At 41.2% G+C, this 25,993-nt stretch overlaps 1 protein-coding gene across 1 annotated transcript in view; it reads left to right on the top strand.

Annotated features, from left to right (window-relative positions):
- Positions 1-25,993, top strand: part of CA8 (carbonic anhydrase 8) — a 54,727-nt gene that overhangs the window by 17,557 nt on the left and 11,177 nt on the right. The window contains 4 exon segments of the mRNA XM_006113631.4: positions 12,146-12,241; positions 15,779-15,841; positions 19,463-19,511; positions 22,545-22,657. Coding sequence (XP_006113693.2) covers positions 12,146-12,241; positions 15,779-15,841; positions 19,463-19,511; positions 22,545-22,657 — 321 coding nt within the window.

A 25,993-nucleotide genomic window follows, 5' to 3' on the forward strand; every position in this document is an offset into this window, starting at 1 on the left:
TGTGAAACTTAATTACTGTATATGATGGTCAGTCTTAAGTGCTCAAATGCTTTCTGAAACAATTCAGCAGTAAGTCAAGTTTCTCTTCTGACAAACACACGAACTATTGGTCATTGTAGTAAGAAATTGTTTTGCCAAGTCATGACCTTATGTGACATTGTTTTACTCAGTGTTTGGGTAGCTGAAATGAGACATTAACATGCTACTAGCTTTTGGTGCATTCTGAATGTCACATGCATTTTGGACCATATCTTTAGCTTTCACTAAGGTTTCTTTTCATTGTAGAAGCTATAAAAGGAACATGATACTAGTGCCAAATAGGGGAATCATCACCTGCCTTACTTCACATACTCTTCCCCACTTTTGTGTCACATTATATGTGGAACCACAACATGGCTCACTCTGGCAAACCTGAACCCATGGAACATCGGTCTTCGCGGATGGGATGTGAGGGAGATTCCCAAACCTGAGCCATTCTTAGGTGACAAATCTGAGGAACTGTCTCAGATTGAGTTATAGAGGAGGTTTTGGAACAAATTGATACAATAAACAATAACAAGTCACAAGGACGAGATGACATTCACCCAAGAGTTCTGAAAGGACTCAAATGTGAAATTGAAGAACTACTAACTGTGGTTTGTAACCAATTCTTTAAATCATCTTCTGTAGCAACCAAATGAATGGAAGATAGCTAATGTGACTGGGCAACAAAATGACAGATGAATTTTAATTATGATAAATGCAAAGCAATGCATATTGGAAAACATAATCCCAACTATATGTACAAAATGATAGGGACTAAATTAGCTATTACTACTCAATCATAGATAGAATCATAGGACTGGAAGGGACCTCGAGAGGTCATCGAGTCCAGCCCCCTGCCCTCAAGGCAGGATCAAGCTCCGTCTACACCATCCCTGACAGATGTCTATCTAACCTGTTCTTAAATATCTCCAGAGAGGGAGATTCCACCACCTCCCTTGGCAATTTATTCCAATATTTGACCACCCTGACAGTTAGGAATTTTTTCCTAATGTCCAATCTAAACCTCCCCTGCTGCACTTTAAGCCCATTACTCCTTGTCCTGTCCTCAGAAACCAAGAGGAACAAATTTTCTCCTTCCTCCTTGTGACACCCTTTTAGATATTTGAAAGCCGCTATCATGTCCCCCCTTAATCTTCTTTTTTCCAAACTAAACAAGCCCAGTTCATGAAGCCTGGCTTCATAGGTCATGTTCTCTAAACCTTTAATCATTCTTGTCGCTCTTCTCTGTACCCTTTCCAATTTCTCCACATCTTTCTTGAAATGTGGCGCCCAGAACTGGACACAGTACTCCAGCTGAGGCCTAACTAGTGCAGAGTAGAGCGGCAGAATGACTTCACGAGTTTTGCTTACAACACACCTGTTAATACAACCTAGAATCATATTTGCTTTTTTTGCAACAGCATCACACTGTTGACTCATATTCAACTTGTGGTCCACTATGACCCCTAGATCCCTTTCTGCCATGCTCCTTCCTAGACAGTCGCTTCCCATCTTGTATGTATGGAACTGATTGTTCCTTCCTAAGTGGAGCACTTTGCATTTCTCTCTATTAAACCTCATCCTGTTTACCTCCGACCATTTCTCTAACTTGCTAAGGTCATTCTGAATTATGTCCCTATCCTCCAAAGAAGTCGCAACCCCACCCAGTTTGGTATCATCTGCAAACTTAATAAGCGTACTCTCTATCCCAATATCTACATCATTGATGAAGATATTGAACAGTATGGGTCCCAAAACAGACCCTTGAGGAACTCCACTTGTTATCCCTTTCCAGCAGGATTTAGAACCGTTAACAACCACTCTCTGACTACGGTTATCCAGCCAATTATGCACCCACCTTATCGTGGCCCTATCTAAGTTATATTTGCCTAGTTTATCAATAAGAATATCATGCGAGACCGTATCAAATGCCTTACTAAAGTCTAGGTATATGACATCCACCGCTTCTCCCTTATCCACAAGGCTCGTTATCTTATCAAAGAAAGCTATCAGATTAGTTTGGCATGACTTGTTCTTCACAAACCCATGCTGGCTATTCCCTATCACTTTATTACCTTCCAAGTGTTTGCATATGATTTCCTTAATTACCTGCTCCATTATCTTCCCTGGGACAGACGTTAAACTGACCGGTCTATAGTTTCCTGGGTTGTTCTTATTCCCCTTTTTATAGATGGGCACAATATTTGCCCTTTTCCAGTCTTCTGGAATCTCCCCTGTCTGCCATGATTTTTCAAAGATCATAGCTAAAGGCTCAGATACCTCCTCTATCAGCTCCTTGAGTATCCTGGGATGCATTTCATCAGGACCTGGTGACTTGCTGACATCTAACTTTCCTAAGTGATTTTTAACTTGTTCTTTGTGTATCCTATCTTCTAAACTTACCCTCTCTCTGCTTGTATTCACTATGTTAGGCACACCTCCAGACTTCTCGGTGAAGACCGAAACAAAGAAGTCATTGAGCATCTCCGCCATTTCCAAGTTTCCTGTTACTGCTTCTCCCTCCTCACTAAGCAGTGGGCAGTTCTTGGAGTCATTGTGGACAGTTCTCTGAAATCATCCATTCAGTGCTCAGCAGCAGTCAAAAAAGCAAGCAATATTAGGAATAATTAAAAAAGGATTAGAGAATTTGACAGAAAATATTTTATTGCCTCTATATAAATCCATGGTACGTATGCCCATATCTGGAATACTTCATGCAGATGTGATCACATCTTCTGAAAAAAGATATCTTGGTATGAGAGAATTCAGAAAAGGGCAACAAAAATTAAAAGGAGTTTGGAATGGCTGCCATATGAGGAGAGATTAATAAAACTGGGACTTTTCAGCTTAGAAAATTTAAGACTAGTGGGAGATATGATAGAGGTCTATAAAATCATGACTGTTGTGGAGAAAGTAAATGTGTAAAAGGTTTCACCAAATGAAATTAATAAATAGCAGGATTAAAACAAACAAAAAGAAGTCTTTCTTCACACAGTGCAGTTAACCTGTGGAACTTCTTGCCAGAGCATGTTGTGAAGACCAGGACTTTAACAGGATTAAAAAACTAACTACATAAATTCATGAAGTATCTATCAATAGGTATTAAGTATCCATCAATAGGTCCATCAGTAAGTGTTAGCCAGAATGGGTAGGAATGGTGTTTGCAGAATGGGTGGGAATCGACAATGGGGCAGATCACATAGGCTGTGTCTACATTGGCACCCCTTTCCAGAAAAGGGATGCTAATGTAGACTTCGGAATTGCAAATTCCGCGGGGGATTTAAATATCCCCCGCGGCATTTGCATTTACATGGCTGCCGCTTTTTTCCGGCTTGGGGATAAGCCAGAGAAAAGCGCCAGTCTAGACGTGATTCTCCGGAAAATAAGCTCTTTTCCGTGATTCTCCGGAAAATAAGCCCTCCGGAAAAGGGCTTATCCCCAAGCCAGAAAAAAGCGGCAGCCATGTAAATGCAAATGCCACGGGGGTATTTAAATCCCCCGCAGAATTTGCAATTCAGAAGTCTACATTAGCATCCCTTTTCTGGAAAGGGGTGCCAATGTAGATACAGCCTCGATGTTTACCTGTTCTGTTCATTCCCTCTGGCATAGTTCTAGCATTGGCCACTGTTGGAAGACAAGATACTGGGCTAGATGGACCTTTGGTGTGACCCAGTATGGCCGTTCTTATGTTTTTATTCTGTAGGGCAGTATTCCTCAATCTTTTTGATACCAGGGACTGGCTTATTGCCTCCCTACATTGTGTCAGAGAAATCTCAGGGACTGGTACCCGTATACTGATTGTTGAGAAACACGGCTGTAGAGCACTCTACTGGCAAGTATAACTTAGAGCAGTCTTTTGGAGGCACTAATTTATGTCAAGGACATGTTCAGCCCCAAAGTCAAGGACAAGGGTGATAGAGGCTTACCACTGCTTTTGCTTTCCCCCTCAGTTGTGGGCTTTGACTTCTTCATCTTTGTTCTGGTTGAGAGCCTAAGGGGCATCCTAAATTTTAATAAACTCAGATTTGTATTCATACTGAATCTTCTTCATATGTATTCTTCTCTACACAGAAAACTTATTCTTCCTAAGAAGTTCTCTCTATAGCCCATAGATTCTTTTAATATACAGCGCAACTTCTCTGTCTTTTTTTACCCAAACCATCTTTCTAGTATAAATTGCAGAAATTATGGTATTATGCAAATCATTTTTATTTAACCAGTATATGAAAGCCAATTATTATGAGATCTTCACCAAATCTCAGGCTTTCCAGGTCACCTATTTGTGTTTTCAAAATGTCTGCACTGGTATATAGTCGTGTGTAGTTTTTACAGTTGTGCTGGAACATTTGTAAAGGTGTGGGTGCTGAAAGCCAGCCCCATAACCTTGTACTTCTGCCAAACTATTTGTGCAGATATCTTTCTGGAAGTTAATGTTGATCTTAGCAGTTGTAACTTCTACTGGATGCTTGTATTGTACTTTGTCATTGTTTGAGAGGGCCATTCCACAATATTCTTACAATATTTAAAACCAAAGTGAAACCACCAGGATATTGCATCCCTGTTTCCAGGCTAACAACATGTGGATACCATTCTGGATAGGCTCGGTGATTCTTTGCTCACCCAAACAGAACCTTGGAATCTTTTCAGATTGAGATACACACAGAACTAACAGGGACAGCCTTTGTCTTGAACCTTTAGAAACAAGCTTAGTTGACAACAATACTGGCCTAAACAAACTGTTCCAGAGATTACAGTACCTAGCTGCACAGCTAATGGGAAATTTCTGTGTAACCTAGCTCTGACAGAGAAACAAACAGGCTCCCAAAGATTAATTTGCATTTGACATTACTTGCATAAAAGAAGGAAGTCTTTGTAATAACTAGCCCCTCAATGAGGGTAAGAATTCAGGCAATGGAAGAAATTGAATAGCTGATTACAGAAGTAGCACATGCTCAAGTAATCATAGTGAAGTTACAGTAACAACTAAACATTCTTCTAATTGATACAGTTCAAGCTATGGGTTTGAAAAATGATTCTTCCAAAACGGCACCACGTCATTGTACATATCTGCTTGCTATGACCCTCATTCTGGTCCCACATTGTCAGAGATCCTTTACCCTCACCACTCCAAACCCAATAATGTCAAATTTCTGCCTTCCCACTGGGAACAAGCAGTAGAGAAGGTATCAGCGGCGGATTTAGGGCAGGGCGAGCGAGGCGGCTGCCCCGGGCCCCACGCTTCCCGAGGCCCTGCGCATGTGCTATGGCACCATGGTGCATGCACCATGTCAAAGGGGGGCCCCCTGCGAAATTTCGCTGCCCGGGGCCCCGCGACACTGTCCTGGGCCCCGCGGCGCTCTCATCCACCCCTGGAATGTATACAGGGGGAATCCACAGCATACAGTGAAGTTTATATTACATCTTCAGCCATACTCTTCACAGGAGTGTGGAGAGGAGCTCCATGTGGCAAAAGCACAACTGGTAGGCTCATGACTAGAGGGAATCCTCAGGCCCATATCACCATGTTGAAGGGGAGCCCTGAGCCGTAGCTGCAAGATAGGTTGGGGAAGTGCCTGCAGCCAGGTTGTGCAGATGCTTCCTGTTCTCCCAAGCCAATACATTGTTGGCATGTGCTGACTTTCTTTGCCAGGGCTCAGTCCTGCTGCCACTGAGGTCAAGAGGAATTTGCCATTGAGGGAGCATGATCTGGCCCATAATTACCTTTCCAGTCCCAGCTGATTAGATTACTATTAAAACCATCATTTGACTGTTGAGGGGGAATAGTTCTTTATGTTTGTCCAAATACCAAATGAGAGTTTCATGATTCTTCTAATAACTGTTTAAGGAAGTAAAAAAGAATATACAAGGTTTTCAATGTAGAAAAAACTGGACAAAGTAGTCCTTGATGTGTAAATGTATTTACATACCTATAGTCAGGGTTGGATTAAGGCTAAATGGGGTTTAGATCCACCAAACCTTTGTGTGCCTATCTCCTTAGACAAATGGCTTGTTCAGTCTCCCCTTCCCAGATGGACTCTTTTCCCTGAGCCTGAGTTGTTTCTCTTCCTCAGAAGGGAAACAGGCCAACTCACCCATTTGCCTGCCATAACTACTGGATCCAGATCTCAAAGATCCTACACCAATCAGTGTGTCTGCAGCCAGGTAACAGATATAGTACTCCCTGACTGGGTTTCTTGATGAGTAAGAATAAGACTGGCTGATATCAGAGCTTAGCTTATCATTTTTGTTCTCTGTGAACTCAATGCCCCCTTTTGCTGCATAGAACAGCCATTGCCCTAGTCAGGAGTAAACTTGTACAAGATTCTGTGACTCTTGTTTGTTATGGAGAGAAGCTGACTGCCAGAACTAATAAATCTATGAGCAGTACAGAGAATGCTTCTGAGTCCATGTCAGACTCCAGCATTGCAGGACCCCATCTTTTCATTCAGACATGAAAGGTCTTGCTTTGGAGGCCTGGACACAGAAAGGCATGGGTTTCTAAATCAGATCAATTCATTCATTCTAAAGCCACAGGTGCATTATTAACATAAGGCCTAAAGTTCAGGTCCTTAATGAGTTCATATGCAGTCCTTACTGATGCAAACCTCCAGTTATTGTCAGCAGGGATTTTGGGCTTGTCTGTGCTTACTGGAGGAGCAATGCTTTGGCATTCAGATCTTCCAGCATTCAATTTTGTGGGTCTTTACTAGAGAGCACCCCATTGACCATGGTACTGCTCACAGTTATGAGGAAGTTGATGAAAGACTTTCACCTGTTGACCTCCTGCTGTGGAGCCACCCCCAAAACATCAATGTAAGATACGTCGACTCCAGATATACAATTGTCATAGCTGGAATTGCGTCTCTTACATCGATTTTTCTCTGCCAGTGTAGACCTTTGTTTGGCTTTTGTCTGAGTAAAGCCATAAGGACTGAAAGCAATGCCTGTTTAACTTAAATAAGGACAGAGTAAAAACTAAGTAAAGTCCTAGGGATATGGCCCCTACAGAAAGAAGTGTTTCTTCTAGGATCATTCTAATACCTGAAATAATTTCTTAGTGATGCTTAAAAAGAAACTACTCTCTGATGGCAGACAAAGTCAATTTCATCAGTGCTGTGTCATTTATTTACCTTTTTAAAGACCTCAGTTCACCTTGAAAGGAGCTCATTCCTAACTTGCCTTTCATGCAGCTACAATAAAGTCATCTGAATTATTATTTTCTCCTACAAGGCAAAGACGTTATTCTTTGACAGACAAGGAGCTTTTCCTAGTTTTATAAATAGTTTGTGAAAATGCTTCCTACCCGACTGGCACTATAAACCTGCCAGGTTAATCAGTAGTAGAGTAGCTGACTCATTTTGGCTCAATAAAAACATCATAACCACTGAAAATCAAAAGTTTAGCTGAGCAACTTGAACAGAACCTTTTTTGTTGTACTGACACGCTCAGACTGTTTCTGCTTGGAATGCTTTAAAACCACATAATGGCAAGCTGCCAGTACAGTCTAGTGGTTTTTGCCTATTATTCTACTAGATCTGTGGTTATATTTCTATCAGTCTGATATCACCTTTATGTGCCCTTTATATGGCTGCCTCACATCAGTGAAAATTAAGGTTCACAGACTATTGTGCATTGGTTTGATAAGGAGAAAAAAGGTTAACATCACTCTCAGAATAGAGCATATCAGTTGCTTCATGTAGGGTGGGAAAGTTTACAAATCCATCATATATTTGTAATAAAAAAGTGCATAAGTGTTGGGGTCGTTTCTCCCAAAGTGGATATATAACTCCCATGAATATTGACAGGAGTCACATGTTCTATCAATTTGGAGATATAGTCCTTAAAGTTCAGACTGTGTAATCTTTGTTGATAAAGGGTTTTCTTTTAGATGTTTTAATTTTTTGAATCTCATGCTGTCACCTGACTTCTATATGCCTAACCATATTACCATATTACCTAACCAAATCAAGCAGCTAACAAACAAAAGAATATCCTCCCACAAAGAGATACAAATAAATAAGAGTTTGAAAGTAATTATTTCATAAGAGCAGAATTGTTTTTCAACTTTTTCAACTTGTATTCTGTCTACCCCCTTATAGTTTTCCAGCTACTCTAAGCTACTAGTAGAGACCAGCACATGCACCCAGGAGAATGCAGAGCCTTTCACTGTAGCTGGCCCCTGTCTGAGGGAGCATAAGGGAGGGAAGGCTCTTTGGGCATGCAAAAAAAAAAAAAAAAAAACAGGTCCAGTCTGTTCCTAACTAATGCTCATATGCTTCCATCTCTCATCACTGTTAAAGAGAGGAGTCTTTTAATTCATTCAATCCTATTTTACCACTCTCTTATTTCCCTGCTGCAGCTATTTTTATTCCCTCATAGTAACTGCTACCTCTGGCCCTGTCTCCACCTGTGGGAAGATCAATGCTGCAGTGGTCAATCTGCCAGCATTTTATTTAGCAGGTCAAGTAAAGACTTACTAAATTGAACACTGCGGGCACCCCTGTCGGTGCCAGTACATCTCACTGGCAGTTGATGGGAAGTTGATGGAAACATTTCTCCCTTCGACCTCCTACTGTGGAGATAGTGCCAAACTCAGTGTAAGGTACATCGACAAGGTGAGGAAAAGGCATATGGAGTGTCTTCCCTTCTGGAAAACTTTAGGGCAGTTAGCATGCCAGATCACAGCACCACATCTCCACGTGTTAGTGGGCCATAGGGATGTGAAAGCTCTTTAACTAGCTGATACATCCTGTGGTTAGCAGCATGTGCTAGCTCGAAACAGGTAGTCAGAGCATCAGTTCAGAGCATCAGTAAGTTGCAATTTACAGCCCAAATCCGCACCAGAGTTTTTGTAGCACACAATACACCTCACACTATTTCTGCTTCTCTTTCTAGACTGTCCCCAGCAAAATTTGACTACTAATGATTTTCTTAATAAGGGAACCACAATTATCAGCAGCATCACACAGAGTTGGATCCCCACTGTATTAGGCAACATAGGAACTCACAATATTAAGTACACAGTCTCAATCACAGTCTTCAAATCTAAATAGAGAGGAGAGACAAACTGGGGAAAGCACAGAGAAGTGAAGCAATTTGACCTTCAGTGGGTCAGCTTTAGAGACAAGACCCATTTCTACTATTCCCTCGTTTAGGGCCCTGGTATTAGGGTACTCTGCCTCCTAACAGGCAAAGGGTGCTGATAATGTGTAATTTATTTAATTTGTATGAGCCTTATACATTCTCCCTTCTCATTGAAGAAAATATCAAGTCAGGTGTTTTCCTTTTAGAACTTCAGAAAACAACTTGCTGTAACATTGCTGTCAGATGCAGAAAAATGTCAGGTTACAAATGTTACCTCTTTGAACATAACAACGCACTCAGTGTCATGGTGGCTTTAGCTCAGATCTGCCTGTTGACTTAGTCAAAGTAATGGGCTCTCTAATGTTCAAGACCATTGTTACGGTCACAGAAGGAAAAGTTTACACTGACATTTAAAACAAAATTAATAGCAGTGGTACGGGGCATTGTTTTGTGCAGTACCAAGGACATTGCCATGACAATTACATCACCAGAATGTTATTCTTTTTTGGGTGTCTGAATAGACCTCTTTGGAGGAAGCAGATTTTTCCTTATTAATTTCAGGGTTATGTTCACAGGATGATATGAGCCCCCTCTAGTGGCTAATGTAATATCTGCAAATTCCAGCCTATGCAAATAATGTAGATTTTTGGACAAATAGTTTGACTTGAAGTATTACTTTGCCTTCTAAACGAATTGGATTACATTAGTTCAATATTTTCCAAGAGACAGTGTTAGTCACTAAATTGTCCTTATTTGATCTTGTTTTACTCTTTAAAGAATCATTTAATATTAAAAATGAAAATGGAAATAAAGGTCATTTTGTGAAAGTTTCAAATGTATTGAAAAAAGCAAAGTTGCAAAAGATGTTAAATAGACTGTTTTGCTCCTAATTAAGGCTTTATGAATGCACAACTTTTGATAACTTATGGCTTTAAGGCTTTAGGAATGTTTTTTTGATAGCACATATATCATGAACTACCGCTGTAGTAGTGAACTGCTGGGAACTCGTCGCTGAAAAACAATACCTCCTCTGCCCCGCTCATTGAATGTAATAGATTGGGCAATGTTTTCTCTAATTTTTTCCATTCATGTGTGGAATAAATTTTGTTATGTGCTCTGAAGTATATACAGGTATGCACCACCAGTAGAAACACATGCTATGCTGTTGGGTGTGGGCATGTGGGTACTCTGCTAATCAGCTGGGTGGCATGTGAATCTCTCTTCAGTGGCTGCCTAGGCACTCAGTTTACAGGGAATACTGGGATTGGGGAAGGCTAAATGGGGAAAAGATGAACACAGTCAGCAAGACTAGTGACTTAATTCTGTGCCTTGTTTTAACTGGTAATTTACCTATAACTTCTACAGCTATGGTAAGTGCCTTTTATATTAGCACTGCTGGAGGTGAAAGTAAACAAGTTCACCCTGGTGTACAGCTCCAACAAGAGCTGACTGAGCTGTGTCAAAAGCCAGCAAGGAGCTATTTAAAGAACTGGCAGGGACCCCCGGTTACAATAGGATAGTATGTGTAAGAAATTTTGAGTTACTTTCACTGCTGTTGATGCAAGTGGACTTTCTAACTGAAACTGATCTTGGAGTTTTCTTTATCATGTCAAGTATTTGGGTTCAGAATGAACAGACTGATCTAATACGTTAATTTGATTTGCAACAGTACATTTCAAATCCTTTATTGAATGTTTGTGAAAGAACGATAATCAGATTTGTATGTCTGGTTCCTATCTGAGCGAGAATCAGGCCTGAGGAAGCAGCCTCAGGGCCTAATCATGTCAGAAGCTGATCAATCTAAAGGAATTCTCTGGGAGCGGAGGGCAGTCATCACTGCTTGGGGATGCCAGACAGAGAAAAATTCTATTTAAAAAACCCACTAATTTTGTGAAACTGGGAAAAATGCTAGATAAGCAAGTGACATTTTCACCCCTCAGACACGTAAAATCGAATGATCAATGTTTTGAACTGTTACAACAGGGAATTAAATTTCGTTTTCTGTAGCTGTTTTATCTGCCTGGAATGCACCAGAACTGCTCCTAGATAAACTTAAAAGCAGATATGCTTGAGTGGGGGAAATCTCTGCAATGCTATTCGCTACAGCCATGGAGATAACTTATCATTAGTGCTGGAAACGGCTGTTTGAAATGCATATTGCCATTCTCTATATAAAGCAGTCAGCCTTTCCCTTTCTTTATTTTCATTAACAGGTTGCTTCTAGGAATGGGATTCTCAACTCTTGCTAGGCAGCAGTACTAGTTTGCCAGAATAAGCAGTGACTGTTGCTTCCCAATCACATGTTCATTGACGAATTCAAGCCCCAATTTAGAGAAGCTGAAAAGTGGCCGCATATCCACAGGATTTATTGACATTTTTTTGGGGGGGGAAGGGGGAGGCAGTTTAATACACACTTATTATCCCCTAGTACCTTCATCCCTTGCATGTGCATGCTACCTGTCTCCGTTCTCCCCAGTCTTTCTGCCTGTGTTTACCTTTTCCTCATTCAACCTTTCCTCCACCCATTACATTCAATGAGCATGGAGGGGCGTTGTTTTTCAGTGATGGGATCTCAGCTGTTCACCATTGCAGTGGTAGTTCATGAGATATGTGCTATCAAAAAGGCACTGCCAGGCAATCAAAATGAAACTTAGGAAAATCCATGCCCACAGCCAGGCTCCAACATGGCATGTATGAATCTGAAGCTTAGAAAAGAGTGAGCTGGTAATGCCTCAGGCAACTGAGTTTGCAGAGTTTATTTCAGTGCCTTAAAATGAGGGAGTAAGTACACAATTTGTAACACAGTGATCCATGCCTTTGTCATAGATACTTGTTCACAGCCGAATGCAAGGCATCCTTTCTGTGGTTAAAATAAGAGGGGAGGTTAGGAACAGTATCTTCTTTCTCACTGGACTTATAATGACCATCATGGGAGTCCATGTTTTATATCTACTGTCTTTGTTAGCTAAATCACCTTCCTGCCTATCAGGTCCAACATTTACCTGTTGATGACATTGTTTGTGTCATTTTGTTTTAGCTCCATCTAATCCACTGGAACTCTACCCTGTACAGCAGCATTGATGAGGCAGTGGGGAAGAAGCACGGGATAGCTATTATTGCTCTGTTTGTGCAGGTAAATATTTTGCCATTGTGATCGCCCTTTATCTTTTGGCTGCCATAAAAGAGTGCCCTTCTACTGTCTACTGCTGTTAGTGATTTGAGAAGAAAAGAGAAATCTCTAACTTGTTTGTATTTTATTACAATAGCTACCTGTTTACACATGTCTTCAGTGCATACAGTAACTAAAATGATAGTTGATTAAAAGCAACCTATATAAAATATTGTAACTAAAGAATGGAAAATGTACCATCAAACTGTCTTGTCCTACAACCTGTCATGCCATATAAGCTAAACAGCAATGGGCATGGTCAGTACTTGGAGGACTCACCTTTAAAGAATACTTAGGTGGCGGCAGGAAGTGGTACTGGCAATCCGGATTGGGTGCCATGCTGCCTTCTCATTCAGTCAGGACTGAAGACCAACATGTTAGCTGACACTGTGCTGCTGCAGGTGCTGTAAAAGAACTGAAGTGCTGACTTCAAAGTCTGAGAGCAGCCTTTAAAAAATAGGCTGTTAATGCTGATGTTCCTGCCAAGCTTCTTGGCTAGTTACATCCTGTTTACTTCAATTCACCCTGGAATTTCAATTGGAAAAGGAAACTCTTACGTTCTTGCCCGCAACTGTTGTGTATTGAGGCATGGAGCTACCTGTAAATGTAACAGGTGTGGAATCATAGTGCACCTGCGGGACAAGAAGGAGGTGGTATGCTTCTGGGATACAATACCTCCTCAAGCTCTGAGAGACTGTGTCTACTTAAAGTGTGCTCCCTTTCACTCTTGGCCAGTCCTGTTGTTCAGGTCCTGGGAAGGATGGGAGGGAGGAGCGTTGTGTGGATAAGTCTCCACTTACTCCCTGGCTCTCTAGTACAGACCAGGGCTGCCAATAGGGGTAACCATGTAGAACATTTGTGTTAGTCAGGAGGACACCAGTGTAGTGTGGCCTCTGCACAGGAAGATAAGGTGGGGAGGGACATTGGACTGGGAGATGCCACCACTGGTTGGTGATCACAAGGCAGACCTTCCTGAAAAGTCAAAAATAAAGGGGCATGTTGCCTGTTGGTGTCCCCGGGAGTTAATTGTGTGTTCTTGTGATTCCCAGATTCTAAGTGACACTGATGGGGGTTTCAACGGCTCTGAACCTAGGAACAAAACCTACCAGTTTTGATTTTCAACCCTCACTTCCCTCATGAACCCAAACCATCAATTTCACACAGCCCTAGTCTATGAAAGCAGCAAGCTGTTCTGTTTAAGGAGGTTCAAAGAAGAGAGTTATAATTCACATTTAGCTCAAATGCATTTTCTTTCACTGTTGCACTATAAATTTGTCATATTCCATAATAAGCTTCGGAGCACCTCTGAATTTAACCTCTATTTGGATGTAAAGGTGCACTGGTACTATCTCATCACTGAGACAGAATTGTTGAACAGTAATGCTATAATTTCTCAGTTCTCTCAGTTTTATATCCTAGAAGTTCAAGTCCAACTTGATCATGTAACTTACCTTCTAATTCCATTAGAGGTAACCTTGTAGTCACTTCGAAAATTATGTACAATGCTTAAATAAATATTTGAAACTTATATATTTTTTCTACTTCTGTGTCTCACTTTAAATAGTCCATGGAGTTTTCTTAGTAGCCAAAAAAGCTCCACATAATTAAAAAATGACTAAAGAAACATCCTAGTTTGCTTTATGCTATTTATTAATGATCCAGCGAGAAAACAAATTAAGTCACATTTCTTTTCGCTTCTAATAAAGGCCAAAATAATGATTTTTTAAGTCATTCATAATTGCTTTATGGAGTTTCCAAAATGAAATCTATCTCCTACTGAAACTTTTTCCTTTCTTAATACCTATATGCACAAGCACATGCCCTAACACTTCCAATACTAATCAGTTGAAGTGTTGGGTGTTAAACCCTCCCACACACACATTTCTGTCTTGATTCAAATTCTCCCTGCACTCCAGTCCCCCCCGACAGGCATTTATAAATATATGGCAGATTAGAAAAAAGTCAAATTTTAGGTCTTTTAATCTTGACAGCTTTCTTAGGAATATAAAAATATGGGGATCTTGTTCTGCTCTGCAATGAATGATGTAAATCAGGAACAGCTTGGTTGAAATCAGGTGACATAAAAAACAAGCCAAAGAAGTTGTAAGAGTTCCTGATTTTTAAGGAGGGCTTTTCAACATACCTACTTAAGAACATGAACCCTACTAAATCAAAGTCAATTGGTCCTGTACTCCTAGGTTACTTATGTGTTTTTGAAAATGCTCCCCATATTTTATTCTATTGCCCTTGTTATACAGTAGGTAAGACTAGATGGTCATAATGGTCTCTTTCACTCCTAGAAAACTGTGAATCTATGATTCTGTGCTATAAAGTCTCTCACGCCCTCTCACAAACTTAGTCTCTGAGCACCTTGCAATAATGCATTAAGCAATGTGAGTAACCTCTCACATGTGGTTTATTCTTTCTCTCATCCTCTCCTGGGGGGATAATTGTATGTGCAGTGAAGTTTTTTGTTTCTGTAGGTTTTCTTTTAAGTAAGCTCATGCTGCTCCACTAGTGCTTATATACCTAACTCAGAAACATACTGCATTTAAATGTCATTTTGTAAACTATCTGAATGCATTTGTGCCCCCGTACATGATGTTAGCTCTTCCTAACATCAGTGGCAGGTGTGCATGTATATATAATATGAGCATATGTATATATCTCAGGTTAGAATCAGGCCCTGATTCTACAAAGTAACCTGGCTACCTGCATTACATGCATTAAATAATCAGGATCTCTCATTTTAAATGTTTCTTTCTATAGATGTCTTTTGTCCTCTTCTCAAAGATATTTAATAAAGATGTGGAGTGAAACCCTGGCACTGTTCAAGTCAATGGGAACATTTTGCCATTGATTTGAATGAAGCCAGTATTTCACCCCCTGGACTGTAAAAGGGATATGTGTGTATGTGTGTGGGATGGGGACGAAAAGGGTGAACTATGATTCTGCACTTTTCCTCCAAGCAAACTCTCATTAGCATCAACAAGAGGTTAATCTCAGTAAGGAGTAGAACACACAGCCTCAGCCATGCAGTACTCTCCAAACACACTCGAAGGTTTCTTCATGCCTTTGTACTCAGTTCTTTTCTATGTACTTTTCTGATGAAAACATGTAAGGACAAATTGTAGCCTTGGCATTTCTATCTCACAATGACTTTGACTCTTACATGAAGCATGTGTGGTACTAGTGAGTCAATACAAGCTGAGTTCAGGCTTAACTCTGACTTTTATTTTTTGTTATTCTGTCAATTTCTGTTAATGATTTAAAGTTACTTAATTATAGTTTCATTCTGGCCAATGTCTTTATTCTATGTGAATTAATACCTCTTGTTTGAAGTTGCCATGTAACAGAATAGTTGGTGAATCCAAGATTGTTTAACTTAGCTACAAACCAGCACTGAACTGGCCAGACTTGTTGACCTTTTTCTTAATTTTCAGGAACAACACAGCAGTGAAGTTCATTTTTGGGTTTGCTTGTTTGTTTGTTATGTTTCAGATAGGAAAGGAACATTTAGGCCTAAAGGCCGTAACAGAAATTCTCCAGGACATCCAGTACAAGGTGAGAAATTGTCTGAGGGGAAACAGAAATACTTGGCAGAGACAGACTGAATACTGGAAGGGCTAAGAAAAAAAAATGAAGCAGAGAGCACAGTGTCAGAAATATTTGTGCTTAGCTATCATGTGGGAGGTAGAATACAGTGATCACCATTTAAAATCAACATTTACCAATAGATACTACACAATTTGTACAGTTATTTTCTATTCTGATTGCAGGGAAAGTTTTAATGTCAGATATCAGTAACTGTTTGAAAATGATTTTTTAAAAATGATACCAGTACTTGTCAGTCTGAACCTAAACACCAGGAAAGATCTGTATGGAATGATCAGAGAACCCCAATCTCTATATTCCCCAACCTGTCCAATGTCAAGTTATATAAGAATACAATATGCAGATTGAACACCTGGCCAAAATCACAACTGCAATCTTGCTATCGCATAGTGGAACTCCATTAAATGGATTTTGTTAAGGGAAGCAATGAATGGATATGGCATAGAAATGAGAGTCAGGGATGTGAGCTTTCTTCCCAGCTCTGACACTGATTTATTCTGTGAAAATGGTCAAGACACTTATGGCCCTTTCCGCACGGTCCCTATTTTTAAAATGGGGATAATGATTATAAAGGGCTTGGGATTGTTATATAACTCCCAAAAGACTAAAGCATAGGAGCTGTAGGAGCTATGTATTATTAATCTGAATTTTAAATTTTTAGTTGAACAAAATTGCATGTACTCCAGGGTTACGTCTAGGTTGTATCCCTTTTTCATAAAAGGGATGCAAATTAGACGTATCGCAATTGCTAATGAAGCGGGGATTTAAATCTTCCCCGCTTCATTAGCATAAAAATGGCTGCCGCTTTTTTTCGGCACAGAGCTTTGCCGGAAAAAAGTGCCAGTTTAGACGCGGATCTTGCGGAAAATAAAGCCTTTTCCGAAAGATCCCTTATCCCAGGTGTAGCCCAGGTGTAGTATTCATTTTTACAAACTATTATTGTCTATAAAAGTGTGTGTGTGTGAGAGAGAGAGAGAGATAAATTGTACAGAACTCTTTATGCTCTATTGGTAGCACAGATAAAAATAGGAAGATCATGAATGCCCAATCAGAAGGTCAGCATGAAACATTCTTTGTATATATTCATATTTTATTTGCATTAAGCACATCAACATAGTCTTATTATAAAGTGTCATACTAAAAATCTTCAATTTCAACTCAACTTTGCCAAAAGAGGTTAGTGAGAAGTTGATGATAATATATTTGTTAATTTGTAGAATTGATATGTTACACTCTTTTTCTAACAAGTTTAACAAGTCATGGAGTGCAGCATACTTCCCGTTCTGTAGGCCTGATCCAAACCCACTGAAGTCAGTGGAAGTCAATGGGCTTTGGATTGGATTTGTGTTAGGCATTTTGATATGGGAAATTCAAATCCAGAAGCTCAGGACTTGGCATGTCCTGAGGGAGCTAATTTTCAAATGCTCTGTTTTTAAAAAGCATTTTATGTAATTCATTTTACTGCACCTGTTCATAATCTCTAGGTGCTTCCAATTTAAAATAAAAATGAAATAAAATATAAACCAGGAACAATTTTAAAGGATCTTCCTTAAAATGCTTCCCCATCCCCAGAGCAAAACAACCAACTGAAGAGACACTGTTATCTGAGTCTAAATACGAACCTACATTCACCATCTAAGGGTATGTCTACACTACCCTCCTAGTTCGAACTAGGAGGGTAATGTAGGCATACCGCACTTGCAAATGAAGCCCAGGATTTGAATTTCCCGGGCTTCATTTGCATAAACCGGGCGCCGCCATTTTTAAATCCCGGCTCGTTCGAACCCCGTGCCGCGCGGCTACACGCGGCACGGACTAGGTAGTTCGGACTAGGCTTCCTAGTCTGAACTACCATTACTCCTTGTGGAATGTTGGTGAAAAACACCTTTTAAAATGTTTTTAAATTCAATTTTGAAAATCAAAGATATTTTCAAGTGTGCAGTTAACTCTGTCTTGGTTCTGCACATTACCATCCGTGATCTCAAAGGGCACCTACAATTAGGCATCTGTGGGCAGAATGTGCCCTCAGAACTTCTGGAGTAAACAGGCTGGGTGGGATTTAGCTCACTGAGGGCATGTCTACACTAGGAAATTATTTCGAAATAACTTAATAACTCCCAAAATAAGTAATTCAAAATAACGTGTCCAGGAAAGCCTCAATTAGTCTGAGGCAAGCTCCCTTAATGTGGACACACTACCTCAACTTAGAGCCCCAGGAAGCACTGGGAAGTAATTACTCTGAATGACTCTGGAAAGTACAGTAAAACTCCGATGGTCCGGCATCTGATGGTCCAGCATCTGATGGTCCGGCACCATCAGGAATCCAGAAGTGCTCTGGGCAGCCGGACCATTGGAGCCACTCTGCCCCCAGCTTCCCCGATTCAGCCGCTGCTAAAACTGACCAGCGGCTGAATCGGGAAAGCCGGGGGCAGAGCAGTTGGGGTGCTGCCAGGTAGGTCCCGTAGCGCTGCCCCTCGGGGCTGCGGGACCAACTCGGCAGCACCCCAGCTGTCCCCAATTCAGCCGCTGCTGAAACTGACCAGCGGCTGACTCCAGGAAGCCCGAGGCAGAGCTGCTCTGCCCCGGCTTCCTGGAATCAGCCCCATACCAGGTTCAGCAGCAGCTGACTTGGGTACACCTTGGACAGAGCAGTTGGGGTGCTGCCGGGTTGCTCCTTGCAGCGCCGAGGTGTGGCATTGTGGGGACCAACCCGGCAGTGCCCCAGCTGCTCTGCCCCAGGCTTCCTGGAGTCAGCCGCTGATCAGTATCAGCAGCGGCTGACTTGGGGACAGCTGGGGCAGAGCAGCTGGGGGGCTACCGGGTTGGTCCCACAGCACTGAGGAGCAGCGCTACCGGCCCAACCCTGCAGCACTCCAGCTGCTCTGCCCCAGGCGTCCCCCATTCAGCCTCTGCTGAAACTGACCAGCAGCGGCTGAATCAGGGAAGCCTGGGACAGAGCCGGACTATCGGAAGGGGGGGCTATGAGGGGTCTGGGGTGGGGTGGGGGGGATGCATCGGGATTATCAGAAGTTTACTGTAGTGATTTCAAAATAGCAGCGGTGGAATGTCCACACTACCACTATTTTGAAATAGCTATTTCGAAATAACCAGCTCCTTATTTCAAAATAACGGGCTTGGTAGTGAGGACGCTCTGCTTGTTATTTCGAAATAAGGGAAGTTATTCTGAAATAACTCCCTAGAATAGGCCAGAGCTTAGGCACTATTCCTTCAATTCACTGCAGGTAGGCTGCTTCACTTACAGGGAGCCCCACTGAAGCTTATGCAGTGAACTTCAGTCAAAGTCTTGCCAAAAGGAGAGATACTAAGCTAGCAGAGCTCCACAGAAATGGGATGCGTAGACTTGGAAGAAAATACAAAATAAATAAAGAAAAGGGTTGTATAGCTGCAAGGACTAATGTAACAATAATTCAGTGGAGGCTGTTGACAGCGGTTGTTAGGGCCAAAAATTCAAGGTTTACTGTGATAACAACATTCAAAGGCTACTTCTTTTCTATTCAACGTCTTTTTAATGAGAACTGGAGATGAGATGGATTTGTATTGATTTTTCAGGGGAAGTCCAAAACAATACCCTGTTTTAATCCCAACTCTTTATTACCAGGTAGGTGTTGTTTCATATACAGCAAACCTTTACTTACTTGCATAGATGTACTGTAACATAAGTTGCATTCTGAACATTTGAACACCTTGTGCCACTTTATAAAATCTTGTTGCATCTTATTCTTTCCTGGAGAACAGCATTAAGGCAACTGAATTACCAGCAAAACTCTGTAGATTTGGCATAGGTGCTCCATGGACCTGGCTTTCAGCAACTTACTCATCGATTATCCATTATATTTCTCCTAGTCTTGAATCATTGTTTTCAGAATTCCTGCCTCTGCCATGCAGCAGACAACAGCTATGTCTACACTGGGTTCTTTTTCTTGAAAAAGATATGCAAATTGCAAACTGCAATTTGAGTAACTATTCCTGGGTTTTTTTGGAAGAGGCTTTTCTGACATTTGTCCCATCTATACAGAACATCTAAAAGAACGTGCCCGCTTTTTCAGAAACTGCTCTGAAAAAGCAGCCACGTTCCCAGTTTCCCGGGAAAAACTCCATAGCGTAGACATAGCCAACTAGTGATTCTCACAGAAAGTCACAGCACACACCCGTGGCTTCTATAGTGCCATAGTGGCACACATCCAACCAAGGATAATGTAGAGGTAGAGTATTTACCTGAGCATTCCAGTGTGCTTTGGGGAGTGTGGATGCCAGTACATCTTTTAAGATTGTGCAGCATCCACTACTCTCTGGCCAACTGGCTTCATAATATCTTCCATTCCTGCTGGCTTTGGGGAGTTTGGAAGGAAAATTATGTGTTATCTTTGTGCAGTGCACTCTACTCTTCCACACTGCAGAAGGTAGACATTAGTAATTCCTTATATATGGCTGTATTTCTAAGCAACTATTGTACGAAGTTGGATAAAGAATTCCCACAGATCCCTGGGACTTGATGTCAATGGAAAGCATGCTCTATCTGTAACACGCATGGATAACAGAGTCACACAGCAAATTAAGTGTAATCAACCTTACTACAGGGTGTCATGAAAATTTGACCTCTTTTTTGACCAGTTCTACCACTTCCTCCTGAACAAAGCCTCCATTATAAGGGCTGCCTCCATGCCAAGTTCCATACCATCATGACAGTCTCTTTCCACACCACAGACAGAAAACGACATTAAAAGAACTAAGGTTGGAAAGTAAAGCACTCCAAAAATAGGAAATGCCAGAATTAAGGCTGCAAATGCAACCTTAATTCAGTCCCTTGATGCATGTGAATTATGATACAGATTTTAACTACATACTCACATACTATTTTTTTCCGCAAGACCCTTGCCTACCAGCTTTGCCTAAAATTAAGGACAGATTGCGGCTTTAAGCCAATACCCAGGTGGCGTGAAGGTGAGGATGTCTGCAGTGGAACAATGCCCGAAGAGAACTCGGAGAATGCAAACATTGGCACCATCACGGAGTGCAGCAAGTGTTCTCCCTCATGATGGCCAAGATGCTCGTGTGGATATGGAGGGAATAGTACAGCCCTGACCATGCCTGCTCCTCCTCATGGGGTTTCTGTTACATCTTTTGGCCAGGGGAGCTGGCAGCCAGGTGTGGGGGAGGGTGAGCTGGGCTCAATGCTCCTGCACGGAGTGGGACCTCGGGTGAAAGGAGCCCCCAGCCCTTAGAGCCTAACAGAGTGCACAGCACAGCACTCTGGTGGTGGTTTGAAGAGCCCGGGGCTCTGGTTGCCGCAGCTGCTGCACCAGCGGTGGTGGTGCCCAGGAACCCTGGGCCCTAAAATCGCTAGGTCCTGGGACAGTTGTCCCTTCCCCCAGTCGGTAGGCCCGCTCTTAGCCCTGTCAGTGCAGGAGCTCAGTAATTTAAACCCCAATCCAGCAAAGAGTTCTGAGCTCCTTGCTGCACCAGGGCCTGAAACTGTGTCTGATCTCCTTTGAGCAGGCTACAAGACTCATAGACTTTAAGGTCAGAAGGGACCATTATGATCATCTAGTCTGACCCCCTGCACAGTGCAGGCCACAATCTCACCCACCCCTCCTAGAATTTTCCTCTCACCTATATCTCAGATATTGAAGCCTTCAAATACTTTGAAGACCCCAAAATGCAGAGAATCCTCTAGCTGTGATCTGTACCCCATGCTACAGAGGAAGGCAAAAAACCTCCAGGGCCTCTGCCAATCTATCCTGGAGGAAAATTCCTTCCCGACCCCAAGAAAGGAACTAATTCTCCCATTTCCCCTTTTAAACATCAGGGTTATGCACAGTCTAGTTAAGGGAGTCCTCAGAACTTATTAAGGCTTAGAGCAGAGGACCAGGGAATCAAAAGATTAGAAAACTGTTTCAGGCGTGACAAGTGGGCGGAAAAGGGACACATGACTCTCAAACACCGAGAGTGGGACGGGCAAGAGGCCAGCCAGCAGCTGGTGGGGTAAGAGTCCCTGGACATCTGGGGGTGCTAGCAGGGAGGGAGGGGGGACTGGTGCCCACTGTGCACTCACTGGCAGCAAAAGTGAAGCAATATGGGCCCAGTGCACTCTACTCTCCTGGTGCGGCGCTCAGAGAAGGGGCCTGGACTGTCCCCATACTCACCACACTCTGTGATGTGGTTGGGGGAGCAGCGTGAGCTGGGGTTTCCTTGCTCTGCTTCCCCCTGCTGCTGGCGAATGCAGGGGGAGCTGGATCATTGTTCCCAGCACCAGACCCCTGTTCCCTCTGGGCCATATCTGTTGGGGGGGGGGCAGGAGCAGAGAAAGTATAAGGAGGGGGTGAAACAGAGAGAGGCAGGACCTAGAGTGGAGGGAGGCTGTCCTGGCTCTTCCCGGGCCAGTGGCTGGTGACCCAGTTGGCCCTGATTGATTTTCCACTCCGTTATACATTTGCTGTGTGACTAAAGAGGTATGCTCTCTGAACTTTTTTTTTCGCATCAGTAATACAGGGATAACTATAACCATTTTTATAGATTTTAGCAGGCTTAGATTCTTGAGCAGAGTAGAGTAGGGTTTAAATTAGTATAATAAAAGCTGTGCATAGAAACTCCTAAATACGACTTTAACATTAAATAATCCTTTTAATTTCAGATCCTCTTCTACGTGATTATTGGGTATATGAGGGTTCCCTTACCATTCCACCTTGCAGTGAAAGTGTTACCTGGATATTATTTCGATATCCATTGACTGTATCCCAAATGCAGGTAATAACTGTGCTTAAAGTGACCTTAGAATATGGCTCTGAACTAAAGGTTACAGTGTGCAACTATATAGCAGGACACTATACCTGGTTTTCCTTGAAGATCCCATTAGATCTGTACATGGCTTTTCAAGTAAAGGTTAAACCTTTTAAGTCAGTGAATGCATAGAAAGGTCAAAGATGGAAAACAAATATTATCATTTATCATCTGCATTCAAAATAATTCTTTACTAAAGTGAAAGGAAGAAATCAATGAATAAAAGAAATTCAGTCCTTTGTAAGCAAAAGCTTTCAAATATCACTTCTTTTTTATGTTAAAGGAACAAAGACACTCAAGGAGACACTGTCCTGGAGAATGAAAATTGTTAACAGTGCAGGCTAATTCTATTGCTTTGGACTATATTTAACTCATCTTACTCCTTTTTCTTGATCTTACATAATAAGAGATGGCAAATGAACACTCAATTTAGTCCATTTTTAAAAATATGCTTTTATAGTACTTATGAGCCTTTCTGCACAACAGAAATAAAAAATCCCAAAGGAAACTGTTGGTGCTGAACAAATAAATATTCCCCTGCAGTATCTTAAACCCAATCGTAGGAACATCAGCAATAAGCAAGGTGAACCTAACTATGACATAGAATGTGAATGCATTGATTTTTCATTGTCCATGCTGAGAGAAGGCAAAACAATAGAGACAAAAGAGCATAAACAGTGACAAACTGGAGCTATACAATTTCTTTCACTTTAATAATCTAAGGTGTTATTTGTAACACAAGTAAAGAAAAGCTTTCATTCACAACTTATTTTAAGTTGATAGTATTTGTTTTAATATGACAAATTCAAAAATATAATTAATTGATCATAAGATAAAAGGACTAGCTCCCAGCAAACTTATTTTTAAATTAAGTGTCCTCATCTAATCATGAATCTGACACTTATTTTCTAGCTGAAAGAACAGGTCTCATGACAGTTTAGCAAAGACTGAAAGAAAATACATCTCTTGGTAGCAGTAGATTCAGAATAACTGTTAAAATATACTTGTACTATTTCTGTGTCAACTAATAGAACCATCCAATTATGATATTGTTAAAAGGTCATAAATAGGAATGTAAACTAAATAATACTAAGGCTCTCAGATTAAGTCCTTGAATGACATTCTGCTTTACACTACTTAGGTATTTTTAGCTTATATCCTGTATTTTCTGATATAGTGAAATAAAATAATGTAGTATGTAAACATAAAGCCATTAACACAAAGCACAAAATATTTTGTGGACTATTGTGGAGAGACATTTATTAAATCTCTCTTTTTCATCACAGAAATTCCTGGAGACTCTGGTATTTTGTAGGAAAAATATTGCTAGCCATATAAGGGAGGCTATGCACATCATGCAATAAAAAAGTCTAGGGAGTCCCTTATTCCCCTCAATAGGTGGACAGTTTTGCATGATGTACTAGGTCATCTGAGTCCTGTTAGCTAGCAATACAGTAATTCAGTGTATGATAGGCGATTAGTGCAGTGTCTGGCACAGTTTAAGCTACCTACATATTGATGATTCCAAGTTACATAATGCACAGAAAAAAAGATCAAGTGGTCATGGAGCTACAACAGCGAAGCGGCACAAATTCACAGCAATGGCTGAAAAAAACAAACTAGGTGCTAGGCTGTATTGTGAAGGGGATAGAGTTTAATGAGGAACATATTGTGCTGCTATTTTATTAATCAATGGTTCAGCTTCATCGTTACACCTTGATTACCAAGTCCACTTTCAGGCATTCAATGAAAACCAAAAGTGGAAAATTTTAAATGGATTGAAAGAAACCACTTTTTCAAAAAAAAAAATCATTAATCTCTAGAACCTTTTTTCTAAAGGATGTTATTGAAGAATATCGCTTCCTACATTTTCATAACAAGTTCAGGTATTTACATGCATAGTAATAATAGCACCTGCAATTATGCCAGGGTAGAGACAAATTATAGGGTTATCTATCTTCATGCTTCAGGATTAAGAAGATCATTTGGATGGGATTGAAAAGAAAAATCCCTCAATAGTACAATATTACAAAACCAGGTAGGTCTTTTTACTTTCCTCTGATGCTTTTGGTGACTGGCAATGGACAGAATACTGGACTGGATAGACCATTGGTTTGTGTTGATTTAACAATTCCTATGTTCTATGATTAACCTGACCATACAGATAATTTTACCATAATATGGTGATGAAGGAAAAATGGGAAAAGATTATAAAGCTTATGTAACATAGATTTAGAACTCTCATTCCTATACATTCCAACACATTTTATTTTTGCTTAATATGAGCATAAAGCTAGTAGAAAAGTTATTGTATAAACCGATTAGATCTAGATTTCATTATGATTGGCTGCTAAGGATCCAACCAATTGACCTGATTCTCTTAGGCTATGTCTAGACTGCAGGCTTCTTTCGAAAGAGGCTCTTTCGAAAGCATCTTTTGAAAGAGCCTCTTTCAAAAGATCGCGTCTAGACTGCAGGCGGATCTTTCGAAAGAGAAATCCACTTTTTTGAAAGAGAGCACCCAGTGAGTCTGGATGCTCTCTTTCGAAGACGCCCTCTTTACATTGAAGAACGCCTTCTTTCGAAAGAGGAACTTTCGAAAGAAGGCGTTCTTCCTCATGAAACGAGGTTTACCACCATCGAAAGAAAAGCCGCGTTCTTTCGAAATAATTTCGAAAGAACGCGGCTTGAGTCTGGACGCAGGGGAAGTTTTTTCGGGAAAAGGCTACTTTTTCCGAAAAAACCCCTGAGTCTGGACACGGCCTTACTGACAATAATTTTATACTGCTGTATTCCACTGACTATTGTGGAGTTACTCCTGATTGCATTATTGTAATAGGAGAATCGGGTCCAGAACGTAATTGTCAGGTTGTTAGCTGAGATCAGAACTTATTAACTACCTCAGTAACAAAGAACAAACAAGGGACAGAACCATCAGGGTGTTAGTGCCTGATCCTACTCCCATGACAGTCAGTTGGTGCCCTATTGTGCAATTGCTTTCACAAGCGGTACTATTGATGTCTGGATGTCTTGCGCTAGTCACTATTTATCAGTGGGAACAAAGGGTTCACAGTCTGTCCAATGGAGATTTGTCACTAATAACAGTAGGAAGAGGATCAAACGTTTATTAGATAACTGCTCCTTCCTATTGTCAGCTTCCTTCTTCTTCTTCACTTTCCTTGTGTCCTTTATGACCCTCCTTTGTCTCACATTGCCTTTATTTCAAGAGAATGTCTTAATTTGCTTTGGGAGACACTGAGCATATTCCTATGCACTAGAGAAATATGTTGTAATAGTATTCTC

Source organism: Pelodiscus sinensis, chromosome 2 (genome assembly GCF_049634645.1).
Source record: "Pelodiscus sinensis isolate JC-2024 chromosome 2, ASM4963464v1, whole genome shotgun sequence".
NCBI classification, from domain to species: Eukaryota; Metazoa; Chordata; order Testudines; family Trionychidae; genus Pelodiscus; species Pelodiscus sinensis.